General features: G+C 46.9%; 1 protein-coding gene across 1 annotated transcript in view; it reads right to left on the reverse strand.

Annotated features, from left to right (window-relative positions):
- Positions 1-24,997, reverse strand: part of Trpm8 (transient receptor potential cation channel, subfamily M, member 8) — a 79,728-nt gene that overhangs the window by 6,235 nt on the left and 48,496 nt on the right. The window contains exons 17-23 of the mRNA XM_005395332.2: positions 23,109-23,200; positions 21,285-21,426; positions 19,908-20,079; positions 17,859-18,036; positions 8,012-8,202; positions 2,451-2,550; positions 1,331-1,364 (exon numbers count right to left, since the gene is read on the reverse strand). Of these exons, the coding sequence (XP_005395389.1) occupies positions 1,331-1,364; positions 2,451-2,550; positions 8,012-8,202; positions 17,859-18,036; positions 19,908-20,079; positions 21,285-21,426; positions 23,109-23,200 (909 nt within the window). The remainder of the gene's footprint in view (positions 1-1,330; positions 1,365-2,450; positions 2,551-8,011; positions 8,203-17,858; positions 18,037-19,907; positions 20,080-21,284; positions 21,427-23,108; positions 23,201-24,997) is intronic.

Here is a 24,997-nt window from a genome sequence, read left to right on the forward strand (position 1 = left end):
GAGACCGCTGGCTTGTAGGGACGTGGGAACAGCCTTCAAGTACTATCTCAGTTCTTGGTGACTCCCTAGGCCACCTTCACGACCCCAGCACCCAGGTCTGCCATCCCTGCTAACAGTGCTGGCTACCCCAGATGCTAGTGCTGAAAGATCTAGGTCCACAAACCACATAGCCCCTGGGAATCTGGTTAGCTCGTCCAGGTTGTCCGCTTGCCCAATTTTCCTAACGCCAGGCCCAGTGAATTTCTCAGGAGGCTCTGGCTCCTGCCATGTTCCTTTCTCCCTGCACCCACCGTGGTGCCCTCCTCTGTCATTCTCTGCCTGTCTCCCGTGGGGACAGGACCAAGGCGTGGTTTGAGGGAGCTTTAGCCTAATCCCTAAGTTGGCTTTCCATCAGCTCCCGCCAAATAAACCAGAAGTAAAGACAAAACAGCAAAACACACTAAAGCAGGGTGTTTTCCTTATTAGTGCAACACCCCACCACCTCCCTAGGCTTAACGTCCCCTTTACCCAGATTGCTTAAGCCCCTTCAATCTGCCACTCTGACCACTCGGAGGGCTCTCTTCCCAGAGAACCCCGATATGCCTCTCCGGGGTTCTGAATCTCTCCAGAGCCTCCTCTTGCATGGACATAAAATCCAGCTCCATACAGAGGCACTTGGGTTCCTGCACAGAACGGCCCCTGTCTCCCTGTGTCTTCCAATACAGGAGCATCCACGGGATCCTGTCTAGCCGTCAAACAGCACAACACACAGTATGTGAACGTCTCCAGGCAGGATGCCATTCTCAGAATACGGTGATAAAACAGCAAATATCACCTGCTCTTCAGAGCCTGGGAGGCAGCTGGTTTGTACAAATCAATTGTAATCTCTGCTGAACCCGATCATCATTTCTGGCTACAGGTGTGCTGTGCGTGTGAAACACTCTCTAAATTAAGTAGCTACCAAATCAGACTGGCATCAAAGGTTCATCTAGTGGCTCGCAGGTTTGCACACAGCTCTTCTGAGCTCTCTGGTGATTCCCTGTAATTGCAAACATCTTCGCCCGCCTTCACAGCAGAGAGACAAAGATGGGAGCCCTGGTTACACAGAGCCAGAGATGATTTAAAGAAAATGGGTGTGGCGCTTCCAAGTGGCTGCAAGCATAGGCAGCCATTCTGCTCCAGCCCCAGCTCACAATGAGTGAGAATATGGCTGCATATGGGAAAGAGTCCCTTCAGTTTTTTTAAACAATTAACTTCTTTTGCTTTCTGTCTGTCACTATTCCCTTCTAATTGAAAGCTCAAAAACATTAGAGATATTTTTTAAGTTCCCAAACTATAAATAGAGCCATACCTTGGTATCCAGTTGTCTAAACCGATGCCTCATTCTGCAAAGAAATGAGAGAGAGAGAGAGAGAAAGAGAGAGAGAGGCTGAGATAGGGCTCCTTGGCCACATTCTAGTCTTCTAAGGGGCAGAATACAGGTCATTTTCATTTTCAGTGAAAGGGCCAGCTTTCAAGGGCCCATCAATCAAGGGCAAGCTGCATTCACCTTTTCAGTTTTTTTGGTAATACACAAACAAAGCAGAATGCCCTTCTTGCCCAGTGAGAAGGATAGCAGATACATGCTGCCTCTGACAGGTGGGGAAAGACCACTTGTAAGGTCCCTCTCCCTCCCAACAGCTTGAGTCCAGAACACAAGGCATCCACATCACTGCTCCAAGAGAAAGCATCTGGCATCACTTTCAGTAGCATGCGGAACCTAACAAAGGGATTCCTTGGGCTTATACTTACTCACCCTTTGCTAGAGCACAATTTGAGGTGTATTTTGAATCCCCAGGAAGACTAACAGCTGTCTGTGAAGACTGCTAAGCTCCACAATGGGACAGGCAAGCTTTCATAAACTTTATAATCCATTGCTTGTAGACCACCGGGAGACTTAGCTGAAACAGCCACTTCCATAAGATGCTCAGTGACCATGTTTATGAATCACATGGGCATTTAGAACAGCTCCATGTGATTCAAAAATGATGCTCAAGATTACAGGGAGAGCTTATGACAGACCAGTCAAAGTGCTTCCATCTTCTGATCTCTGTAGTTTGGCATCAAAGAGATAAACAGGTGTGCGGCCCCTCAAGATAAAGCCATCTGCGCGTGACCTGTGGAGCTTCCTGGAAGCCATCTCTCCAGTGCTGGCTCTTGTTACCTGATTCTGTGGTCTTTCGCTGCTGGCTCTAACTACCTCTTTCTCCCCAGGACTCTGAGGGACAATCAGGATAGCAAGGGTGGCTTTTCCTTCTTGGAAGGTTGGCAAACCCTGTGTGTCATCCTCAGTGGCCTGGGTGATGTCTACTGGCACTGCTGCTGCCTCTTGCAAATGCTCTTTACAGAACGTGCACAAATAAGCGTCTACATGCTGCCAGCTTCCATCTAGGAAGGGGGATTTGCAAAGCAGGAATAAGCAACTGACATACTCTTCTGAGTGGTCGTTGGATTTCGTGTTGATCTTGACAAGGTAATTTTCCTTCATGACACCTTCCCACGCCAAAGTCTCATTGTCCTCATTTCGGAAACCTTGGATAATGAGAAAAGAAAGACATTCGCATTGTTTCATTTGCTTCTTGCTTCCTAAATCAACACCCGCTGGGCGTTTTGTGAGACCTTGGAACTAGAGAACTTGGGTTCTGCCCTGGCTGACCTCACTACTCTTACTTATCAGTGACGGCACAGGGTGACAGGCTATTCATGGCTTTCTGGGTAACAGTGAAGAATCAGAGCTCCTCCTATGCAATAAGCACAGTCTTTATTCCAAACAGGATCAAGTCAAATCTTGTCTGTGTTTTGTGACTTAGAAAATCATCCCACTGATGACTTTGGTTCTCACTTTTGATGTGCGCATGCTCCTGTTCTACTCTGACGGCATAAAAATGCTGAACCGTTCAGTTAGATAATTGCCAATGGCTTCCCAGCAGGCACCCTAAAAAGGCAGCAAGAGCTTTAGAAAAGAGGAAAATAAGCTGGAGATATTGTTCCTGTCCTTATCACACACACAGTCTGAGCGTGGATCTGAAAGAAAATTCTCACCCCTAGTCTTTCTCTTCCACCTAAGCCCGGCCAGAGTATAAAGCTGGCCTGCGCCATGCTCCAGTCGTAGTTCAGTTTCTTACCATGCCAGATGGCAGGCAAGCAAAAGAACTGATCGTCACTTCACCCACTTCAGGCACGAACGCAGCGGACATCAAACCGCCTCATGAGTCCACGAGCAAAGAAAGCACGTATGTTTGCGCAGGCGGCCCACTTGGAACAGACTTAGGTGGCTTTTACTTTTAACTTACCATTTAAATGTATTCATTCTCATGTTAGAGTTTAGGAATTGCAATATCTTCCTGTATTTATAAAGAATTAATTGAGCGTCAAAAAATCAATATGTAAATGTTTTGATTTACACAAATCCCATATAAGCAAGTTTTTTTTCAGGGAGGGGTACTTAAGATTGAAGCCAGGGGCACTATAGGACTGAGTTATAACCACACCCCCACCCCCTACACTTTTTTGGAGACAAAGTCTTGCTAAATTTCCCAGGCCAGACTCGAACTTGTAATCCTCCTGCCTCAGCCTCCCAAGTAGCTGGGATTATAGGCATGTGTTACCATACCCAGCTATATGTATTTATCTTTAAATGATGGTAATTCAGTTTATAAAATAGTTCTTAACCACGGTTTTAAAAAACGTGTTCTCAATGTCTTTTCTTTAAACTAAAACATATGTGCAAGCCCAAGAGGAGAATGTAAAACTCAACACAGAAGAGACTGAAGCCCCCTAGCACAGCTGGTAAGAGAACAAGAATGACAAAGGACCGAGAGACACTGGCCAAGCTCTGTCACAGGCTGAGGAATGCAAGCTAAAATGAAGACAGAGCATTTTCACTTCTCACCCTGGAAAATTAGCAGGCTCTAAAATAATGCCTGCGCTCTGTGTTGGGGAGGATGTGGAGACACAGGCTGCCCATAGGATGGCAAAAGTCTGCAGACGGTTACAGCTTTGGGAACGGGGACAGGCAAGGAAGGGGACAGGCAATACACAAACTGTGCACACTCTTTATCTAGAAAGTTCTCCTCTAGAAATAACTCAAAGAAAAATGAAGGAGAGGCTCAGAAAGGACACATCCTATCCTATGCTATTAAGAGTCAAAACAACCTACATGTTTAAAACAAGGGATTTGTTAATTATGGTTCAACCATTGACTAGATGATTCCACAGTTAAAAATTAGAATAGCCGTAGACCAGACCCTTAGAATATAGATATATCTATTATAGTGTAATAGGTTTATTCGTGGATATTGAAAATGTTCATCATATACTATCTGTTAAATGGACAAATGGAGTTATGAGTATGCATGCATAGAGTAATCCAGTTACTGCACATCTCCACAACAGTAATAGGAAAACAATGCCAGAATGCTGACAGTATTTATCTCTTCTTTGTTGGTTACATGTGCCCGTGATCTTTATTTGTACATTTCTGTATCTTTCAAATGTTGTATAATGAATATAGATTGCTCTTTGAAGAACAAAAAATATATATATTTTATAAAAATGCAATTACTGGGTAGCATCCTTTTTATAACTTGAAGATATCCCCAAATAAGTGAAAATCTGGATTCTGCTCTTCTGAAAGTTATTTGAAAAAGCTTGCACTGCCCTCCAAAGACAGGCAATTTCAAAGTAAATTAAACTCTCGACCTCCCCATGGTATGGAGGCAAATGCAGAGCACGTTTAGGAAATGAACCACCAGATCGAGGCCTTGGCGATGAAAGTGCAGCGGCTTCTGGAACCGAGACTCCGAGAAGCAGTGGACGGGCAGGGAGTGACCAGGCACGAGAGGCATCTCATCAGAAAGCCGGGCTCTGACTCTCTCCAGTCATCACTGTGCCATCATGGGCAGAGAGGGACCCTGGCCTTCTGGGAGCTCCCCCCGTCTCTCCCTCTTTGCTCCTTCCTGAGAAGAAGAACTGCTCCAAGAGGAAGAACCAGAGTTCACACGGTGTCTACAACTGCCCCAGGGACTCACCGCACAGGCAGGTCCAGATTCACACCAGTTACTTCCGAACTGGCCATCCGCTTCCTCGAGCCGAAGCTCCTTTCCATTTGCTGGCCACACTGGGAGGATCTGTGTCCATTTTATGCTCATATCAGGCTTGACCATTAAGTGCGCTTGGGGAAAAGGTGGTGCGTTTCATCCAATCAGCTGAACCTTATCCCAAATTTGGAAGCATGATTTGTCTTTCTTCCACACTGAGTTTCCTGATTCCACCGACCCTGGGCTGAGTGAAGTAGAATCCCATACAGCCCCTCTGTCACCAGTGCCCAACTAGGCCTCGGTACCAATGGGCAATTCACCACCTTAGGGGCCATTCATTTCATTTCCAGATGGCTCTAATTGTTAGGCATTCTTTTTTCTGTACACTGTGTCAAAAATCTTTCTCGCTGAAACTTTTATCCGTGTTTTTTTCTCTGGGCCCATTTATAGCAAACTCAGTAAGCCTTCCTCACCCATGTATTGGTCCCTTCAGTCCTCTCTCAGGTCCTAGAGACACTCATCCCTAACATGATTTCAAGACAGATCCTGGGAAATGTCATTAAATGCCTCAGATATTTGGATACAGTCTTTGAGTATACTGAAGTTCCAGGTCTGAACTTCCAATCTTCATCCCTGATATAAAGATGTTTTTCATTCCTTTAGTTAGAAATGGTTCATTTTGTCTTCCAAGGGAGAATGATAGTGAGTAAGACAGCAACTTATCCAAATCAAAACACTTTCTTCAAGAGAGGCAATTACATATGTGTGATAGTTACTGACATCGCAAAAGTGACACGCAATGTCTTGAAATAATGCTGTCAAGAGAGTTGACTATGATGATTGCTTAAACTGTGACAGGAGCTGGGAGTTGTTGGCACATTTACATTGCCAGTTGGTAGGAGGTTAGAGTTCCAGGGAGGGCTCAGAAGTAGGTCGGGACCAATATTTAAGGTCTGACTTATGGGCATCTTGCCTCCGTTTCTATATAAAGAACCTCACAAAGAATGATGGTTCTTGGCAAGTTGATCTTTTTCTTAATTGCCACCAATTACCATTTCTAAGTTAGTAAGATCTGTATTTTCACTTTCTCACTCAGCAAAATACTTGTGGTACTAGGAGTGGGGTAGGAATGACCAGAGTAGTCATGAGTCATGACCAGAAAACACCACCACATCCAGCAGCCGTTGGAAGAAGCGCCCCCTGAGAATAGCAGGAAGAGGCACAGACTAAGGAGAGAGACTAGCTTACCCTGGCAAAGCTGAATGTGGAAAACAGAAGATTTCTCCGTGTCCGAAGCTGCTCTCAACTCCCATGTTCTCTCCTTTTAACAAAGACTCCAGTGGGAGGAAATCTCTCAAAATCCTCCCCTTCCCTGGCACCCTACGATAACTGCTCTCCTCCAAGTCACAAGAATGAGCATCAGGAGTTGAGGGGCACAGCCTTACCAAGCAATCTAAGGATCCTTCCAAACAGGCCCTGGGAGCTTCTCTGCCCCTTTGATTTCGAGGAAGCAAGTCCAGTCACCCAAGAGGCACTGGGACACACGCGTCACGGTTCTCGTCACTGTTCCTTCCACTGTCTCCACGCGCCTCTTGTCTCCACGTTCTCTTCCTTCAGATATTCGAGATGACACAGTGGGGCACGGGGGCGGGGCAGGGGCTGGGGGCCTGTGTGGCTCTGGCTATGGGACTTGCCCAGGTCTTCCATGAGCGCCCCTCAGCCCTGAGTCCTGGGACTCCTCTCTCCTTTCATTTTACCTCTCTCCACTCACTGCTCCCTCTAACCACTGCTCACATCCTGACCCCCGTGCTAGCCCCAGCCTCTTGGTCTGGTCAAAGCCAATTCATCCCCTGAGTCCCTTCTTCTAGGAAGTCTCCCTTGATTCGCTGTAGTCGAGGGTTTGTGTCCTCCCGGCCGTTCTCCCGGCACCTTGTGTATGCTCTGAAATTAGTGACTCCCACGTTTCTCAATAAGGCTTTTAAGTTTCCACTCTTCACCCCTCAGCTTATGGTCCCGGGTTGAGGGCACAGGTGGCTTCTGTCCCGTTTGGCACTGAATCCACAATGCCCAGTTGCTGCACAGTGGACACGTGGCAGCCGGCGCTCCCCAGGTCCCCGACCCCCTGTGTCACAGTTCCCCAGGATGCTCTCTGCTCCATCTCGGGGCTGGTTGCCACCAACTGACCACACCTTGGGAGCCCAGGCCATGTACCTTCTGCATGGCTGCCTGCCGAGAGCTGAACGCATTTGTGAGGGAACGGATGCCTCCTGCAATCTAACTGCTTCTATGATAGTGTCTTTTTATCTGCTCATGGAAGACATGGTTTCCTTTTCATACTTTCCTTTACTTCCCTATGTACAATTTCTATCCATCCTTCACTTACACTGTCTTTAACTTCAGATCTACAGTAATTGGGGGGGGGGGGTGAGAGAAGATCATTTAAAAAACCCTTCCCAAAGAAGACTATGGGAAATGAGGTTGCTAGGCTCTTGCTTTTGGGATTTCTAAGGACTCAGTAATTTTCCTTTCTGACTTTCATCCTCCTACTTAGACATTTAATGAGAGCCTTTTCACTGGCTTTTGGTGGCCACCTAGGTTAGAAATGAAGATATGGTTTAGGGCACACTACCCTAAAATATAGCACTACACTGCCATATTGAACATTTGAAGTCACAATCTGACACTAGCCCATTACTTCTGCTAGTTCACCACACTGTTTATGTTATTATTATGTTTGTGAAAGTTATTCTCCCAAAATAAGTCTATCCAATAGATCTTTATCTTCCTTTATTTTCTTTGTTTACTTTCTGGCCTGATGCCTGATCTCCAGAGACATACAGATGTATGCAGTGAACGACTGTTAGTAATTCTTTCCTGTTACAATAAGGACCTCACATCTGTCCCACAAATCATCTGCTACTTCTGAACCCAGTGTCGCTGGGGAGACCACTCACAGCAGACAGAAGGTTCTGTGTTTTTCTCCTTGCAGCAACATTTGAAGAACTTCTTCACCACCATGTAGAAGTAAGCGAAGACCACAAAGGGGAACGGGATGTTGAGGCGGCTGCAGTACTCCTGCACCAGGAAGTACCTCTGGAACTTCCAGACCTGGTCATTGTTCTCCTGGACAGTCCCCACTGTGTAGCTGGCAGGAGAAAGCAGAAGCCAAGTCTTAGAGATATGCATGCAACCACCGCTTCATTGCCAAATACAGGCACACTGATGTCAAGCTATTCTGGTACCAGCTCAAATCCAGACAGAACAGGACAGCCCATGCCCACACCAGGTGGCACCAGGCCCCCTGCAAGTCATGCTGGTCCTCAAGCGACTGGCTCTTGTTCTGTTTTGCTGTGTTTCTAATCACACACAAAAAAGTTCAATGACTTCTAAAATTACTTGTATTCTGAAATCTTTCAAGGATTCTCTTTTTTCATTTGTTTGTTATTCTGTGTGTTACAAAGAGGCCCAGACTATTGACTTTCTTAGGAATAATTTGCTCCCTCATACACGTTCTATTGTGAAGAATTAGGAAAAATAGTTTGTTAGTATTTAACAATAGCCTTTAAAATGTTCAGTCTTTTAATCCAGTGACTTCTGGTTGAGCTTTTTTTTAGCACTGGGAATTGAACTCAGGACCTTGTGCTTGCCAGGCAGGTGCTGCATCACTGAGCTACATTCCCAGCTAACCCAGTGACTGCATGTTTGGGAATTTAACCTAAGGATAGGGAGATACTGGAAACAGTTGTAAGTGGATACATACGCATGGCTATCAGCCATGGCTCTCAGTGGGACAGCAGCTTTCATCCCTACCCCAAAAGAAGAGCACAGCCCAAAGGTTCAACACCAGTACATCACAAGCTGTGCTTAGTCAATGTGATTTCACCTTGTACCCATTAAAAATTATGCTTAAAAGCAATGATTGCTGGAGAGGATGTGGGGGAAAGGATCCCTCCTACGTTGTTGGTGAGAATGCAAACTAGTACAACCAGTAGAGAAACCAATATGGAAATTCCTCAAAAAACAAAGAATAGAAATTCCATTTGACCCAGTTATACCTCTCCTGGGTATATTCCTGAAACAACTGAAGACATTATACTATAGTAATACATGCATACTCATATTTATCACAGCACAATTCTCAATAGTTATGCTCTGGGAATAATTCGACGCCCATCAGCAGTTGAATGGACAGAGAAAATGTGGTGTATATACACAATGGAATACTACTAAGCCATAAAGAAGAATGAAATCATGTCATATGCAGGAAAATGGATACAACTTGAATCCATTATGCTTGGCAAAGTAAGTCAGACACAGAAAAGTTAAATAGCACGTGGTTTCTCTGACATGAGAAACCTACAATACAAATACATAAATAATGGGCACTAGAAGCCAGACTCTTGAAGATGGGGTAGGGGATTAAGAGAAGGCAGATAAGGAATATGTGGATTAAGATAAATTTTATGCATGTACCAATTCCCCTAAAACTAATGTCGCTAGTTTGTATTACAAACATACACTATGAAGAAACACTTTTTTGAATAATTTTGTACTTTGGGAAAATATTAAATTTCAAGTGAAAGTAATCAGGCTCAGCTTTGTCCTTACAACACAACTCACTATGTAAACCAGAGCTCACCCAGTTACCCATGGTGGCAGTTTCTAGCATAACATCTTGGGTGCTCCTTAGTTTCCTTTCACTGTATTCTCCAAGAATTACACTAAGATTATAAATTACCTGTGATGAGAGAAAGGTCTTTTTTATGTTCTATCCCCAAACCAATTATATCAAGGATTTTCCAGTTACAAATTAGAACAAAACTACAAAATAGATAATATCATGTGTCTGGTACTATTCTAAATAGTCTACCTATATTAATTGACTTACTCATCAAATAACTTTATCAGTCCTATTGTTATCTACAATTAACAGAGAAAATGGAGGGGCAGCAATGGTAACTAAATGCTCTGAGTTCCCCAATTAGAGAAGCAATAAGCTAACATTCAAGCCCAACAATTCAGCCCAAAGTCTATCACTTCAGCAAAGTAAAACATGAAATATTTTAACAGCTCTGCTCTACTTCAAAAGGATTTGAACTAGAAAATTAGCAAGAATTAGCATTTTTGATAACCACAAAGCATTTTACAATTCGCAGCAAGTGCTCCTAAATAGGGTGGAGCCTTCAAAGGGAAGGAATTCATGTTTATTGAACATGTGCTATATATGGCTGATCTTCACATCAGGCCTTCCTGGTAGACCTTTCTAGGTGAAAAGCACACAGAACTAAGCTGCGTTATAAAAGAGCAAATTGAACCTAACATTTAGCCTGACATTTCTTCCAAATGTAGGTCAGCTTGCTGGGGAGCTAATACCAAGCATCACTGTTCTCCTGGTCTGGTCCCCAGCTGGCTCTGGTGGCTACAGTGGTGGATCAGCATAAAAACCCTAGATTCAAGAAGAACTTGCCAGAAACCACTGTTTGCTGCTTTGTTCCAGGGCAGCTATCACCATCCTAACCATCAACTCTCAAAGCATGCAGATTTTATGCATCTTCTGTCTAAAATGGATAGTCGTCAGTGGCCCAAACTCAAGCACCCACACACAAGAGCAACTGCATCCACCTGATTGCATCCAATATTGTTTTCAGAGGTTTTATCCAGAAGAAGTTCTTAGTCCTTATGATGCTTACAGCAGGGGAAGAGCCTTCCTTGGAAGATGGTGTCCCCGCTCCTCAAGAGCTCAGACTAAAACAAAGGCCAGAAGGGGCCCACAGAGGAAGAATGTGCCTTGGTTTAATTGCTGCACCTTGCATCTTCTAGATCATCTAGAACAGGAGTTGGCAAACTGCAATCTGGGCCCAAATCCAACCTCTCACTGTTTATGTAAAGTCCTCAAGCTAACCACGGCTTAGAAAAACAGAGAGGTCCAGACGGGTGCAAGATCACAGTGCGTTGTTTCCTTTGACTCATCCAGCCAACGCCAAGAGCCCAGCTGGCCCTCCCAGAGCAGCTCTGCGGTCCTTGACCTCAGAGGCCAGGCCCTGGGAATAGGACTTTGCTCCTGTAGCCTTCTCCCTTTCCAAGAGCTCTACCTCGAATGTCATTATTTCATGTGCTCCTCAGGACAACCCAGGAGCCTCCAAGGACTGTCCTGTTGGAAGGACAGCTTCCTCTGCACCTCAGGGGCAAAGGTGGGTCCCAGGATCAGTATCTTTTCACAGATAAGTGGTGAAAACCTGGATCCACGTCCCTGGGGCATAGGTAAACTACTGAGCACCAGGCATCAACAGCTAGAACTGTTCTGCATCCAAAGAATGATCCAAAAGCATGGTGAATGCTCAGATTTTAAAAATTACTACAGTAAAAGACATTTTGCCATTATCCTCTCTCAAAACCCTCCCCCTCGTGACAAAACACTTATTCCAGCATTCTAGTCACTCTCAAACATTTTACAGTTTACAGCACTTTCTGCTAAATGAAAATGTCACACGTGTCTTCATCCACCTTATTCATGACAGCTGGAACCATGTGACTTCTGGTTCTTCCCCAAAGTAAAATGAGCATGAAAGGTCACCATTCTGGCTTGATTCAGGACACTGAGGCAGCCCTGACAGCACAACTAAAGACACTCGTGAAAGAGACGTTCCAGAACTGCTACAGAAAGCAGCAAGAGCAATGGGAGGAGCATGTTCAAAGTGAGGCGGAGGACTTTGAGGGGGATTCACGGCAATGTGCCTTTGACTGTAAAGTCTCACCACCAATCACAGACTATCTGCATCTTCCCATTGCAAAGAAACTGCAACTTTCCCTACAGTGCTACATCTCCAGTGGAATCTTGTGCCCTAGAGTCCTGTTCCTAGCAACTCCTCAGCTGGCTGGACAGGTGCAGGGACAGCTGAAGTGGCCCCCTGGAGCCACCTGAGCAGGACAGAAGGAGGAACAGAAGTCTCCTTGGAGGCACCGAATATCAGAAATTCACTGAGACTGAGCCAGACAAGGGGCCCATGCCTGTAATCCCAGCCCTCGGGGAGTAAGGCAGGAGCACCCCAGTTCAAGACCCTCCTAGACCATGCCTCAAATAAAAAAAATTTAAAAGCTGGAGATGCAGTCAGTGCAAAAACCAGGTTCAGTCCCCAGGGAAAGAAACAGAGAGAGAGATGGGGGTGGGGAGGAAAGGAGGGAAGAGAAGGGGAGGAGAGGGGAGGGAAAGGAAGAGGAGAAAAGAAAAGACAGGGATGGGGGAGGAAAAGAAGAAAGAGAGGGAGGAAAGAGGGGAGAGAGAGGAAGGGAGAGACAGAGAGAGAGAGAAAAAAAGAAAAAATTCACTGAGACTGGTAATGTCACTAACAGATAACAGACATTTAGAATTTAGACAGCCTTGGCATAAATAAAATCCAGAAATACATGGGCTAGAAGAGTGACTGTATACTGAGGACATTTATATAGTTCATCATTTGAATAATACATCATAATCCTAGATCAAAAGGAAAATATGATTTCAATAGTTGCTAGAAAGTTTTCTGGCCACATTCAACATCACTTTCTGATTAGAAAAGAAAGAGAAAGCAAAGAAGAAAAGAGTTTAATAAATAAGGAGTAGGAGGAAACTTCCATGATGTGAATTTTTAAAAAAAAAAGAGAAACAATTCAGGAAGGAGTTTTGGTCCAAGATAAATAAGCAAAACTTTAATACCCATCATATGTATCAAAAATACTCATTAAAAAACATAATAGGAAAAATATCTCACAATCATAAGTGGTTGGAAATAAATTAATAAAACATCTCCCAGACACATATGAAAACAAATATAAAATTTTACTGGGAACCATATATATTGGAATAAATAGAATTTAAGCCACTTTCTCTAGATAGTAAGAAACCAACTTCTAAGTAATTCTAGAAAGTTAACATCATAACAATAAAATTCACAAGATTTTTTTTTCCGGAAGGGGAAAGAAGATTCACAAGATGAGTTTCGTGCTTCTCCATGCAATTAAATATACAAGAAAAGCCAAAAAGTTTTGAATAAAGATGATGAGGGGAACTTGTACAACAGATGTTAAAGTTATAAAAAATTTCAGTAATGAAAGCCATTTGGTAGTAAAACCCAAAATAGAAAGATTGATCAAACCAGAATGCAGTGTCTGCAAGAAAATTCACAAAGAAAAAGTAGATGCTGAAACAACAGAACTCTAAAATAACTGGAAATACAACACAGTTTTCAGCTATGCTTCTATCAGGTGGACCCCTTGTGGCAGCTTTCCACAGATTTGACACGCTGCCCTATGGTCACTCCTTCCTGGAAGCACCAGTGTTGTGTAACCAGTACCGCCCTGTGACTCGGGGTGACTGAGACTTTTATACCCTCCAGCTACCCCACGTATGTGTTAACATGTTTGCCACTACCTGGATCCTCCGCATTCTGGGACACCAACAGGTCTCACATGAATCAGAAGAGAGGAGTTTAAGTTTCCTAACACAAAGAAATGAGAAGTGTCCCAAGGGATGGGATGGAAATGCTTATTACCTTGATTTGATCATTACTCATTGAATACATGTCCTGAAATATCATGCTGTACCCCATAAACATGCACAAAGCATGCTAGTTCAAAGAAAAAAAGAATAACACTTCATTTTCTTTTAAACTTTAGAGGCATTCGAATGGCAGGCTGTGAAGATAGTAGTGATGTTTTAGTTTCAATATTTTAAAAATGAAACAACGTGATAAGACAGATGGGAAGGAAAGACTGAGTAGATTCAAGAGAAGCTGGGTAGGATTCAAGGAGTCATTGATAAAGCAAAAGGAAATAAATGTAACCACTGAGATAGAATGGGGACAGCAGCCACAAAGCCACCAGCAGCAGGCAACACGGAGAGACAAGCAGCAAGTATGTTTCACTGATTTTGAAATGAAAACTCAGTTTTGTGTTCAACATCACTACCAGAGTGATACGGCTGGGACTGCCATACGCCCAGGTGAAGGCCCGTGGAATATCCCTGCCCCTTCAGGAAATGACGAGGTTCTTTAACATGCCATGAAAGATCCCCATCCCCAGCCCTTGCCTGCCTTCTCACACGCCTCCCAACCAACTCATCTGCCCTGCTTCCCCTCCTCCACCAGCATGCTGGACATCAGGGGCAGGGACCTCTGGGTGCCAGGGACACAGTCCTTTGGGGACATGTCACCTCTACTGGGCAGCTGCTGCTGATCCCAGCTCTGTCGCCAGGTTGCTGTCACAAGGACGAACTCCCTCCTCTGTAAATAGCCCCTCTGTAAACAGCTGTGCATGCTGATTTTATTATATTGTATTAATAGGTTTGCATGTCATCTCCTCTGTCCTCTATCTCTGACTCCTTACTGGTAAAAGCATAACATGGTTGCAGCCACACGCACATAATTAACAATTCAAAGAGTCGGCACACAAAGCACTTGGACGCATGCCTGGCACAAAATGCTTCCATAAATATTAGCTCTAATCATTACAGTGGACCGCTCCTTTTGATTCTTCTCAGTCCATTTAGACAGCCTCTCCCTAAGTAGCACTAAACCTTTGTAATGGGTGATTATTTGCTTCTTTCTACTTTTCTGTAAGTACTTGTTATTCCTAAGACTGAAAAATGTTTCTTCGTGGGCACTGTTCTAGATCACATGGGGGTTGAGTCCTTGTCCGAACTGCGCAGGTGAATTTGTCTTTAGGAAACGGCACCCTAAGTTTACCAACATCCTAAGTTAGCTAAGTTTACTTTGAGCCTCTGCCCCACCACACAAGCATTGTGATCGATCGTTTCAATGTAAAATAATCACAGGTATGTGTGTGTGTGTGTGCACGTGCGTGCACGCATGTGCATCTCCTTTCCTTGTTGAATACCATCCAGAAAGCAGGGCAAAGCTGTAGTTCAATCCCAATGGCACACTCACAGCCCAGCTAATAAGGCGCTCATTGCATATGGTTAAGCTTTTAAATGAGTATTCTGACATGGTGGCAGACTAGGGCAACATCCTGGGGCCCACGGCCCATAGGGTAAGCCTTGAACAACTTTCACAATGATCAGAAACAGTGTCCTGGGATTTAATCCCAGGATCACAGTGGGGCTGCTTCTAGCTGCTCTCAAGTTCCTAGCCTGGGACTAAAAGAGAAAAGACCTCTGATTTAAGCCAGTGCCAGTCTAGAAGGATCCCCCAGGGGACAGGTGTCCCCAAGCTGTCACTTCAAGCCCTGAATGGGGTAACAGTGGGGTGGGATGCAGTGGATCAGAGCCTCAACAGACGAGTCCAGAGTTATGCCAGACATGTGGTGAGGACAGCGATGGTGACGTCCAGACTTCTATCTCCATAACTGGAAAACAACAGTCAGACCTCCCATCTCTCCCAGCTCCAAATTCTGTCATTTCATGGTCACAATGCAGATCATGGGTTACAAAAGTGACATGATCCTCCTGAACAGCTTTTGTGAACTGTTCTCTTTCTGAGATTTCCTGAGTTACTGCGACTCCAGGGCCATGGCACTGGGAGCTGCTGGCCTTCATGTCTAACTTCTGTAGATCGATTTAAGTCACTGGGTTTTCACCAGCACTACCAAGTGTTAAGACTGATGGGATACATCACCACTATAAAACAAGATCCCAAACCAGCCTGTATCCTGTCCACCCTCACTTCAAGTGTGAGACCTAGTCAGCCCATCCTTCCCTGCCTGTAGATATATAGTCACCTGTCACCTTTTCTCTGTCTGCTCAGGCTGGCAATGGGGACAGGAGGACCAGCATGGGTGAGCACATCTAGGTAACAGATCATGCCGTGTAAGGAAGAAAACACAGGATGGCAAGTAGCAAGACTGGTGTGGAGGTGTACGTAGGAGCCAGGTCCCAGATGACCTTGCGGAAAGCTGAGGATAAGAAACTCACCCTGCATCCTATGAGGGAAGAGGAAATCCTCCCAGGGCTTTAAACAGAGCAAGGATGCTTGAGATGAATCTCTGCGACCAGAGGAAGGGGTGATGTCTGGACAGCAGGGCATCTGGAGAGCAGGTGCCACTCTCAGTGTAACTCTGCTGACATGTGATGTCCCCAGAGCTACATGTCCCCACCCGGTCCTACCCACAGCGAGGCCCCTGGACAACAAAGCAAGCAACCTTCATCCACAGCCTTCTTCTGCAGTCTCGGGGCTCTGTGTGACAACAGTCTTTTTCCTCATTCTTTTTTGTAAATTATGAAAACAATATGTGGTCATTGTAACAACTATAATATATACTTGATTTTTTGATGTTGTTACCTTTTGCTGTTAGGAAAGTAGATGACACTATAAAATTAACTCACAGTTTGTTTTCACATGAAAATATATCAGCCATCCCATAAATACAGGTCTAACTTTGTCTTTTTACAATCTGTGTGATGCTCCACAGCGAGAGGTGACACACTGTATTCAATCATTACTGCAGAGACAGGCATCCGTGATCCAATAAACACGTTTGTACATAAATCTGTGGGGTAGAGTCTCAGCTGTGACATGGTTGGATCAAAAGATTACATGTTTTTCCTTTTAACAGCCATTCTCAAATGACTTTCTAAAGAGTTAGCAGCAGCTCATGCTCCATGAATAATGCAGCATCCCAGCCTCACCTCCAACACTGGAGACCGCATTGAACTTCATCATGAGTTCAAAACCAGCATCTCAGTACTTTACTACCTACAAGGCTCAGTTCCTTTATCTATTTAGTGAACACCTGAATTTTTCTTTTCTGCAGTGTTTGATTTCCTCTCGTATGTTTTCTCTGGGGATGTCTTTACCTTATACATTTTCAGGGCTTCTTTCTTTATTAGCTTCTGTTCATCGCATGCATTGCAAACATCTTCCTTAATCCACTTCCTTCTACCACTTCCTTTTTTGTTTTGTTTGTTTGGTGTTGTGTGTTTGTGTTGCAGTACTGGAGACTGGACCCAGGCTCTTGTGCTGAGTTATATCTCCAGCCCTTTAAAAAAAAATTTTTTTTGAGGCAGGGTCTTGTTAAATTACGAACTTGCCCAGACCAAACTTGAACTTGTGATCCTCATGTCTCAGCCTCCAAGACTCTTGGGACTGGGGGCATAAACCACCTCACCCAGCTTTTACCACTTCATCTCCAGTTTCTTTTCTCTCAAAAAAACTGTTTTATGAAACCAAAAATGTTTATCTTGCCATTCAGCATTTTAGAGTTTCTGATTTTGACAAATAAGTCCTCTTCCACATCAAGCTTCATTAAATAACTTCTTACATTTCCATACTTTTTGTAAGTGGTCTGTGCCAGAATTTGTGCACATAAAATAACTATCTGCCCTAAAGGAACAGTATGAAACAAGGAAACATGGAAACTACCACCTAGGACTCTTCATAACCCTCCTAAGAAAGAGGAAATAGAAACCAGAAGCATCATTTTCTAAGCATGCTAAGGAGCACTGCCAAGCTCAATAAATATAGTTTACGGTCATCACATAGTCCCCTTCCCCCTCCTTAGCTGTGAGCCCCAAAAAGTCACTCTCTGGGCTCTGCTGTTTGTGTTTCTATTTACACTGAAATATTTAAAGCCATAACTCATTAAAACCCTTTAAACGCTAGAGTCTGGACCATCCAGTCTCATGAAATACAAGGAACCTTGGAGATTTGCTGCTGCCGTCCCCATCCATCCGGGGACCCCATGGGAGCTCCTTCCAGCCCAGTGCCTGCAGACCACCAGCCCCCCAGTGACCTCTGCTCCAAGCTGCTCCAGCTGGCCCTCTGTCAGCACGCCACCCTCTTCCCACCCCCGGGCCTGTGACTGCATACATACCCAAACATGGCGACCAGCAGGTTGACCAGAAGGATGTTGGTGGAGAGCATATAGATGCACACCAGTGGGATGGTCACCCACTCCGGGAACCGTGGCAGGTTGTGCTCGTCCAGCTCCACGCACAAGGGCTTCGACTCGTTGCCCGTGAAGGTGCAGTGAGCAAAGTTGTACGTGGTACCTGAGGGTGCAGAGCCCAGAGGCTGAGTGAGGCCCTGCTGGTGCGGGAGGGCCACAGTATCCCAGGGGACATGAGACCATGGTCGAGGGATGTCTCCAACGCTGTCCCAAAGCACTTGACCCAAATGAGGTGGACTTCTAAGGTTTACCTGGTCCTTTGCCTTTTACTGAGCAGATGCTATGAACTGAGGACTACACTAAGCTCCAGACCCAAGGAAGGGTAAAGGGGGTACGTCCTGTGCTCATGGGAGCTCCCAGCCCCCTTGGATCTGCAGATGACCTTCTGCATGGAGACTGATCACCCAGAAACAGCTTCCCCAAAAGGAAGGGGCTCTGAGCTGAGAGCAGAAGGACGAGCAGGCACCAACCTGACGGAGTGTGGAGGACCAGCTGCCCAGAGCACCCTAACAGAGGCAGCGGCACATGCCAAGGCCCTGTGGCAATGGAGGTGGGGGTGAAAACATCAGCCCCTCCACAAGAACGTAAGATGTCCAGGCCCCGGATATGTGACGCTTACAATTTACACTAAGAGCAACTGGAAGCTGTTTGATTACACCAAAGGACACTCTGTCTGCAGTGCAGATCCAAAGGTGCCAGAGTAGAAGGTGAGGAGGCTGTGAGGGAGATGTGGGCAGACAGGCAATGGGAATGGCTCAGGGCTGGCCACAGGCATGGGAGGAAGCAGTCAGATTTCAAAAGCAGTAGGAGACAAAATTGACAAAGCCAGCCCAGGACTTGGATCCAGTGGATGGGATGGGAGAAAGCGTCAAGGATGACATCAGGCTCTGACGTGCGCAGAGCGGGGGTCTGGGGAAGGCAGAGTCTGGGCGGGAGACCTGCAGAGACTTTATCTGGGTGCACTGAGATGTGCCTTAGCGTCTCAGAGGACACAAGCTCCGGCCCCCACCTGAGCACAGGTGCGAAGCCCTGACCGTGCCCTGCAGGGAGGCTGAGCCATAGCAGAACAGGGCGACAGGAAGGTGGAGTCACTTCCCACGGCCACACAGCACGCGGCAGCTAACCAGGCTCAGAGCCCTGCCTACCACTTGCTCACTAGATGCCTCGTGCTGCTCCCACATGGGATGAACGCCACCGACATGGCGGGCCGTCTGGGAACAGAGTGCATCCACGCGTGGGCAGCAGCGAGGACGCACGCAGATTGGGAGTAATAAAGACAGGACGCCTTTCCGGTGCTGCACAGAGCAACAGCTGTTTCTGAGACCCAGAAAGAGGCTTCGGCATGGAGGTCAGAGACCGAATGACAGAAAGCACCAGAGAACTGAGAAACGCCACCAGCTGGGGCCAGCGCTGGCTCAGGACCACCTAGGGTGGCAAAATGCAAGTGACAAAGTAGGGCACTGTCAGTAGCACGTGCATGCTTTCATCCAAAGCATGTCCCGGCGTGGGTGTGCCCGACACTTTCCTCCTGAGAACTGGGTGTGCTGAAGCCGCCTGTGCCACCTCTGGCTGCCCCAGGACTTGAGCTGCCAGAGAGTCAATGCCGGAAGTTTAAATTCCAGGTTCTGACGCGAATCTTTCAAATTGCTCCTTTTGAACTAAGCTGTCGTGTAAGAAAGTCCTACTCGTGGCCCTCTTTTCCAATCTAGTGAGGCCTGTTGCTTCTACTGCTTCTGTTGCTGTCAAAGCATGAGAAATGGTATTTTTTAAAGGTTTAAAACTTGAAATAGTGCGTACAAAGTGAGATCTTACTTAGGAATGAAGGAAAGGTTTTGAGGATTACTTTCCAAACCCTGACGCTGGACACAATTTTGGCTGTGCACATCCGAGGCTGTGGTCTGAAGGTCAGCCAGAGGTCCACTGAGGACAACTGCCTCCTCCCGGGGCCACTGTCCCCACCCATGTCAGGCTCACCGTCCACATCACTGGGCACCTGGCCGAACATGGCCAGGTAGGGCTCGTAGATGACGGAGCGGAAGATCCACCTCCAGCGCTGCTCGTTCTGTCTCAGGATCCCTTGCCTGGCCACCCCAAAGGCCACCATCCACACCGCGAAGAGGAACAGGAAGAAGAACACGTCGATCAGCTGCCAAGGGAGGACATCAGACCAGGGTCAGGACGGTGGCCCAGGTGGTATGGTTACGTGGCCTGGCCGTGGGAAAAGGTACGGGTCCCACGGCCCAGAAAGTCTTCATTACCCGGTGTTTGTTCACTAATTGAAAAGATCATCACCTTTGGGTCCTGGGACATCTACCGTGCAGGATTCAACCCAGCTGATGCCTCTCTGCTAGCCAGTCTCCAAACCAGCTCAGAAACAAAAGTAGACCCACATCCTCCGTGTCTACACCTCATAATCCTGGTATTCTTTAGAGCCTCTAAATTATTTCTGTAGGCTTTATTAAAAAGGAAAATAAAAGCACTCCTTATTAGACAAGAATGGGCAGCTTAGTTTTTTCCACAGTGTTGTGCATACACAGCATGACTTCATGGTGACTAGATGCCTCAGTTATGCTTTGAGTTAAAACCACAGACCCGACCTCAGCACTGGAGAGGAACTTGCAGATGAGTAATACAAACGCCCATCTGATTTCTAGACAGAAACGTGGAGAGAGGGGTCAGCTGGGAACTGGCCCAGGGAAGCAACATCACCATTGTGTTACTCCTTTCTGGTGTGGATAGAAAACGAGGCTGGTCTTGGGCATGGCAGCGCACGCCTGTAATCCCAGCACACTGGGAGGCTGAGGTGGGAGATTTGCAAGTTTGAGCCCAGCCTGTAGGAACTTACCAACACCCTGGCTCTGAATAAAAAATAACAAAGAGTAGGGGGTATAGCTCAGTGCAGAGGCCCTGAGTTCAATCTCCAGATATATGTAATATTAAATCTCTATCTCTATATTTATATCTATATCTAATCTATCTATCTATGTATATCACCAGTCGTCACCACACACCTACCTCACTGCCTGTCTCTGGACTTCCCTGCCAACCTGCTTGGCCTCTGCTGTCCACGTTTGTACAAATGATACAAAAGTCCCTCCCCTGCCTGTGCACTGTTCAGACTCAAGTGGTTGTGGGTGTCGTGGTGAATGACACCATCAGCTCCTCACAGCCTGGCCTGACGTTTTAACCTGGGAGGGGCCCTGATGAAAACCCAGGGATCAGAAGGCAGACCTTCGCGATCATGACTTCCCACAAATGCGACATTCACTCCCCAGACAGCACGCCCCCCGCCACTAATGGGACCCCAACCAGAGCAAGGAAAATGACCGTAACAGGGTTCCTGACTCTTACCATCCTCTGCAACATTATAATCTTGGGTCCTAAATTTCTGCTTACAGTGAAAATGTGGATCAGCCTTAGAGTGAATATGATGTAATCCAGGCAGAAAATGACTCGCCCACAATACAAAGAACTTTTGTTGGAAGAGTGGAGCCTATAGAAAGAGGAGAAGAATTTGTGAGCTGCTGACCAAAAACTTTTCAAAGTCTGGTTTTCAGAAGTAACCAAACTCGGGCAATGACCAAGCTCTGAGAGGCTGAGTAAGCAGAGGGGGCCAGATGTGTGGCTCATGGGCCACCGTCCTGCCTTGATGGGCTCCAGGAGGAGCCCGGAGGAAGGAAGGACACAGCACGCGGCTGGGCTCCCGAGGTCCCTCCTTCCCGGTCCCTGGTCCTCACACTCCTGTGGGAACCAGTCACAGCTTTAGCCACTTCCCACGTCACAAGCTTTGACAGTAATGCTGACCCCACCCAGCACCAAGCCCTGGAGGACCTGACCCTGCAGCTTCCCCAAAAAAATGCTGCTCCTCCTAGCCAGATCACACACTGAGCTAACCACCTGCTACTGCGCCCACTGAAAGCCGTGAGTGCTCTCCAGAGTGATCTAGAAATCAACTACATCCAAGCACCTAGGATGCAAACCCAGGACCCTTAGTCCAAGCAGAGAGGAAGGTCATTGCAGGAAGACACTGAGCCCTGACTCCCTTCAACTTGGAGGGAGAGCACTTGTCCTTCATATGTGTAGTTAGCTGCAAAGCCCCGCTATGTGATTACTCACATGTTGCTGCTCATCCTATCTCAAAGCCATGTGTAACTGTGGGGGACGTGGCTCAGCGGTATAACGCTTGTCTACCATGTGTGGGTGCTATGGCTTGTGTCTAGATGGCCCGCCAAAGCCTCATGCAGCATGGATGAGGCCTTTGCAGAGGTGACTGGATCTAGAGTGTGTGACTGATTCATGCATGGTGCGGTGCTGGGATTGAGGGTGCTGGGATTAAGGGTGTGCGGTTGCTGACTCCGTCAACCGATTGGTTTGGCACTACCCTAATCCTGGTAGCCTCAACAGAATATAGAGGGCAGAGAGACGCTGTGAAGGCCCTTGCTTGCTTTGCTACCCTCTTGCCACCATGAACTGTTTCTCTGCCAAGCCAGCCTGCCTTGGAGCCAGCTGATTATGGACTGAAACCTCTACAAACCGTGAGCTAAAGAAACCTTTCCTCCTTTACCTTTGGGTGCTGGATATTTTGTCCAGCAACAAGAAAGTAACTAAGACAGTGAGTCCCTGGGTTTAGTTCCCAACACTGGAAAAAAAATAATAAAGCTCCACTACGGGCACGGGCACTGTAAGTCAAAGCGTGGGCGTATGCTGACCTCTCTGCCACCTGGGCTGCACCTTGCATTTTGCCTGTCATGGTGATTTTCGATTTGCTTGTCTAACGCTGTACTCAGGCTCTAAAATTCAGGAAATACGGTGGTCACCAGAAGGGCAGGGCCCATAATCAGCATTCAAGTCAAAAGGAAGAGCATCTTAGTGGGTTGTATGGCCCGCACCAACCCGATTCTATAAGACATACAACATCCTCATCATTGTCTCCCAAAAACCTCTAAGAACACAGAGGAAAATCATAAAGAACCCCTCTTCGTGACAGACACCGGGGAGGGAAGGCCAGGGACACAGCGGGATGCCAGCGAACTGTCCCTCTATGAAGTCGGTTCCTAACAATCTCTAATGGGAAACAAAGCAGCAGACTCCCCATGGCTTCAAATGTCCAAAGGGTTTTCTTCGCTTTTGTGTCCAAAATGCCGGAAGCTGAGGAAAGCGATGAGCGCCACTTACCGAAACACAATTCCCGCTATGAAGTAAAAGAGCCCCAGCGTGTCCATCACGTTCCACAGGTCGGTGAAGTAGTTCACCCCGTTCATGTACCACTGCAGGACAGAAAGGGTCGGGAGGATGTCAGCAGCACGGACACAACAGATGGTTAAAGCCACTCATTTTTTCCAGGTCCTTTTTGAGCCCACGATGTGCCACAGCCCTGAGCTATTCCAGGGGACTGGAAGGCAGGCTGGACTGCAGCTCTCCTTTTTCTCCCTGTGTTGCTGGGAAAATCAAGGAAAAGGACTTACACATCCTTCTGCTCTCTCAAGAGGAACTTACTGGATTACAGTCGGTGAGAGACAATGTGAACTACCCGGGCTGCCACGCACAGTGCCGTAGAATGTGTACTGCACAATTCTACAGGATGTTAAACACACTGTGGCCTTCACAGACTGGTTTATTTGCTGTGATTTTTTGGTGCATGGGAGTAAACCCTCTTGATCAATGGAACCTTTTAAAAAGTTTGCACCTGACAAGGAGAAAGGATTATCCACGAGAAGGCTGCCTCTCTAGACATCCATAAACTGGATTTGGGGAAATCCAGGGTGCTATCTGACCCTCTTGCTTGTCCATCCATTCAAAATATATTTCCTGAGAGTCCACAGGACTCCAAATACTCTGGCCAGGCTCCTGGGACACAAAAACATGCTGCAGGACACTGCCGATCACCGGGGGGCCGCGGTCCCATGGGAAGGCACACGGCGAACGTGTTTAAAATGAGATGCAGACAGGCCGGGCAGGGCCGTAAGATGGGAGGTCCACGGAGCCCATAGAGGGAAGCCCCAGATGCCTCCGTGTGAGGCGGGACACCAGTGGCAAAGTGTCACCAAGGGGAGTGAAACACCTGGCTTTCTCTGCAGGAAGTGCCCCACATCCGAGTCTGTCTGGGGTTCACATCCTGTTTCCTATAGCACCTCGCACATCAAGGTCGCTTGAAGCTGAGGTGTTCGCCCTGCCCAGCGGGCAGCCTCATAGCTCTGTGTCTCCCCGTCGCTTCTCCAGACCCACAGAGATCCCGCCAGATTGGATGCAAGGAGTCCAGACACGCAGGCAACTCCTCTAGGTATGGTGGTGCATGCCCGTAATCCTACTCTCTGGGAGGGTGAGGCAGGAGAATTGTGACTGGAGCCCAGCCTGGGCAATTTAGTGAGACCTTGTCTCAAAACAAAAACAGACTGGGGATATAGCTCAGTGCAAAGGCCCTGTGTTCAATCTCAATCTCCAGTACACACACACACACAAACACAAATATAATAATAATAATAATAATAATAATAATAATAATAAAATGAAAGACACAGAGCCCACCCTTGCCTGGTGATTGTCAGAACCCTGCCCTGCGTGACAAGGAGAAGTCAAGCGTAGAATAGCTCTGGGGCTCCAGGGCAACACTGTGGGGAGAACTCATTTTTTTAAAATGAAAAAAGACCTCTTGTCCGGGCAGAAGGCCAGAGACTGCAGTCACGAAAGGCCAGGACTGTACTTGACCTGCGTCACAGGACCCGGGGACACCGTGGACCCCTGGGCTGAGCAGTGCTGGTGGCAGCAGGGCGGAACTCTTCTGGCTCCAGACCCAGTGCCCGGGCAGCAGTGCCTGGAGGACACCACTGTACCTGCGCTGCCGCCAGCCCACTTGGGTTAGAACTCCCAGGTGGGCACGTGCGTGTCTGTCTTGGGTAAGGGGGCGTCGCAGACACTGCCAAGCACAGGGTAAGGGGACGTCGCAGACACTGCTGGGGGCGGAGTTTTGATTCCCAGACGCCATCTGAAGCAGCAGCAATGCTGTCTGGGTTCCCCCCACCACCCAGTGTGAACCAGGTTCATGAAGGCAGCACGAGGCCTGCAGA

This window comes from Chinchilla lanigera, unplaced genomic scaffold (assembly GCF_000276665.1).
Source record: "Chinchilla lanigera isolate Chin_1 unplaced genomic scaffold, ChiLan1.0 scaffold00052, whole genome shotgun sequence".
Classification (NCBI taxonomy): Eukaryota; Metazoa; Chordata; class Mammalia; order Rodentia; family Chinchillidae; genus Chinchilla; species Chinchilla lanigera.